At 60.7% G+C, this 458-nt stretch overlaps 1 protein-coding gene across 1 annotated transcript in view; it reads left to right on the top strand.

Moving 5' to 3' along the window:
* The first annotated feature begins 257 nt into the window (after positions 1-257).
* The window catches only part of SAMD5 (sterile alpha motif domain containing 5), a 57,236-nt gene continuing 57,035 nt past the window's right edge, over positions 258-458 (top strand). Inside the window, exon 1 of the mRNA XM_011959447.1 lies at positions 258-455. Within this exon, the coding sequence (XP_011814837.1) occupies positions 258-455 (198 nt within the window). The remainder of the gene's footprint in view (positions 456-458) is intronic.

The following is a 458-nucleotide window of genomic DNA, read 5'->3' as shown; positions in this document are numbered from 1 at the left end:
TAGCCCAGCCCGGCAGCCAGTGCCTGCGAGCTCCGCGGCTGCTAGGGGAATTCACTTTGCTGCTTGTTCGCTTCTCCCCTCCTCAGGCTTCTTCTGATGGCTTTCCGCCTCCGGCCCGAGCCTTTCCTTTAAAAGGAAAACTTTACTGCGATACCTTTTTCCCCTTGGAGGAGAGGATTAAAAGTTCCAAGAACTGGTGACGCCCGTGCCATTTGGGCGCAGGGAAGGTGCTCGGCGAGGGGGTTCCCGGTCCCACCATGTGCACCAATATAGTTTACGAGTGGCTCAAAGCGCTGAAGCTTCCGCAGTACGCGGAGTCCTTCGTGGATAACGGCTACGATGACCTGGAGGTGTGCAAGCAGATTGGGGACCCGGACCTGGATGCCATCGGGGTGCTGGCTCCCGTGCACCGCCGCCGTATCCTGGAGGCCGTGCGCCGGCTGCGGGAGCAGGACGCC

This window comes from Colobus angolensis, unplaced genomic scaffold (genome assembly GCF_000951035.1).
Source record: "Colobus angolensis palliatus isolate OR3802 unplaced genomic scaffold, Cang.pa_1.0 Scaffold493, whole genome shotgun sequence".
Lineage (NCBI taxonomy): Eukaryota > Metazoa > Chordata > Mammalia > Primates > Cercopithecidae > Colobus > Colobus angolensis.
This window is presented reverse-complemented; position numbering and strand designations above follow the sequence as displayed.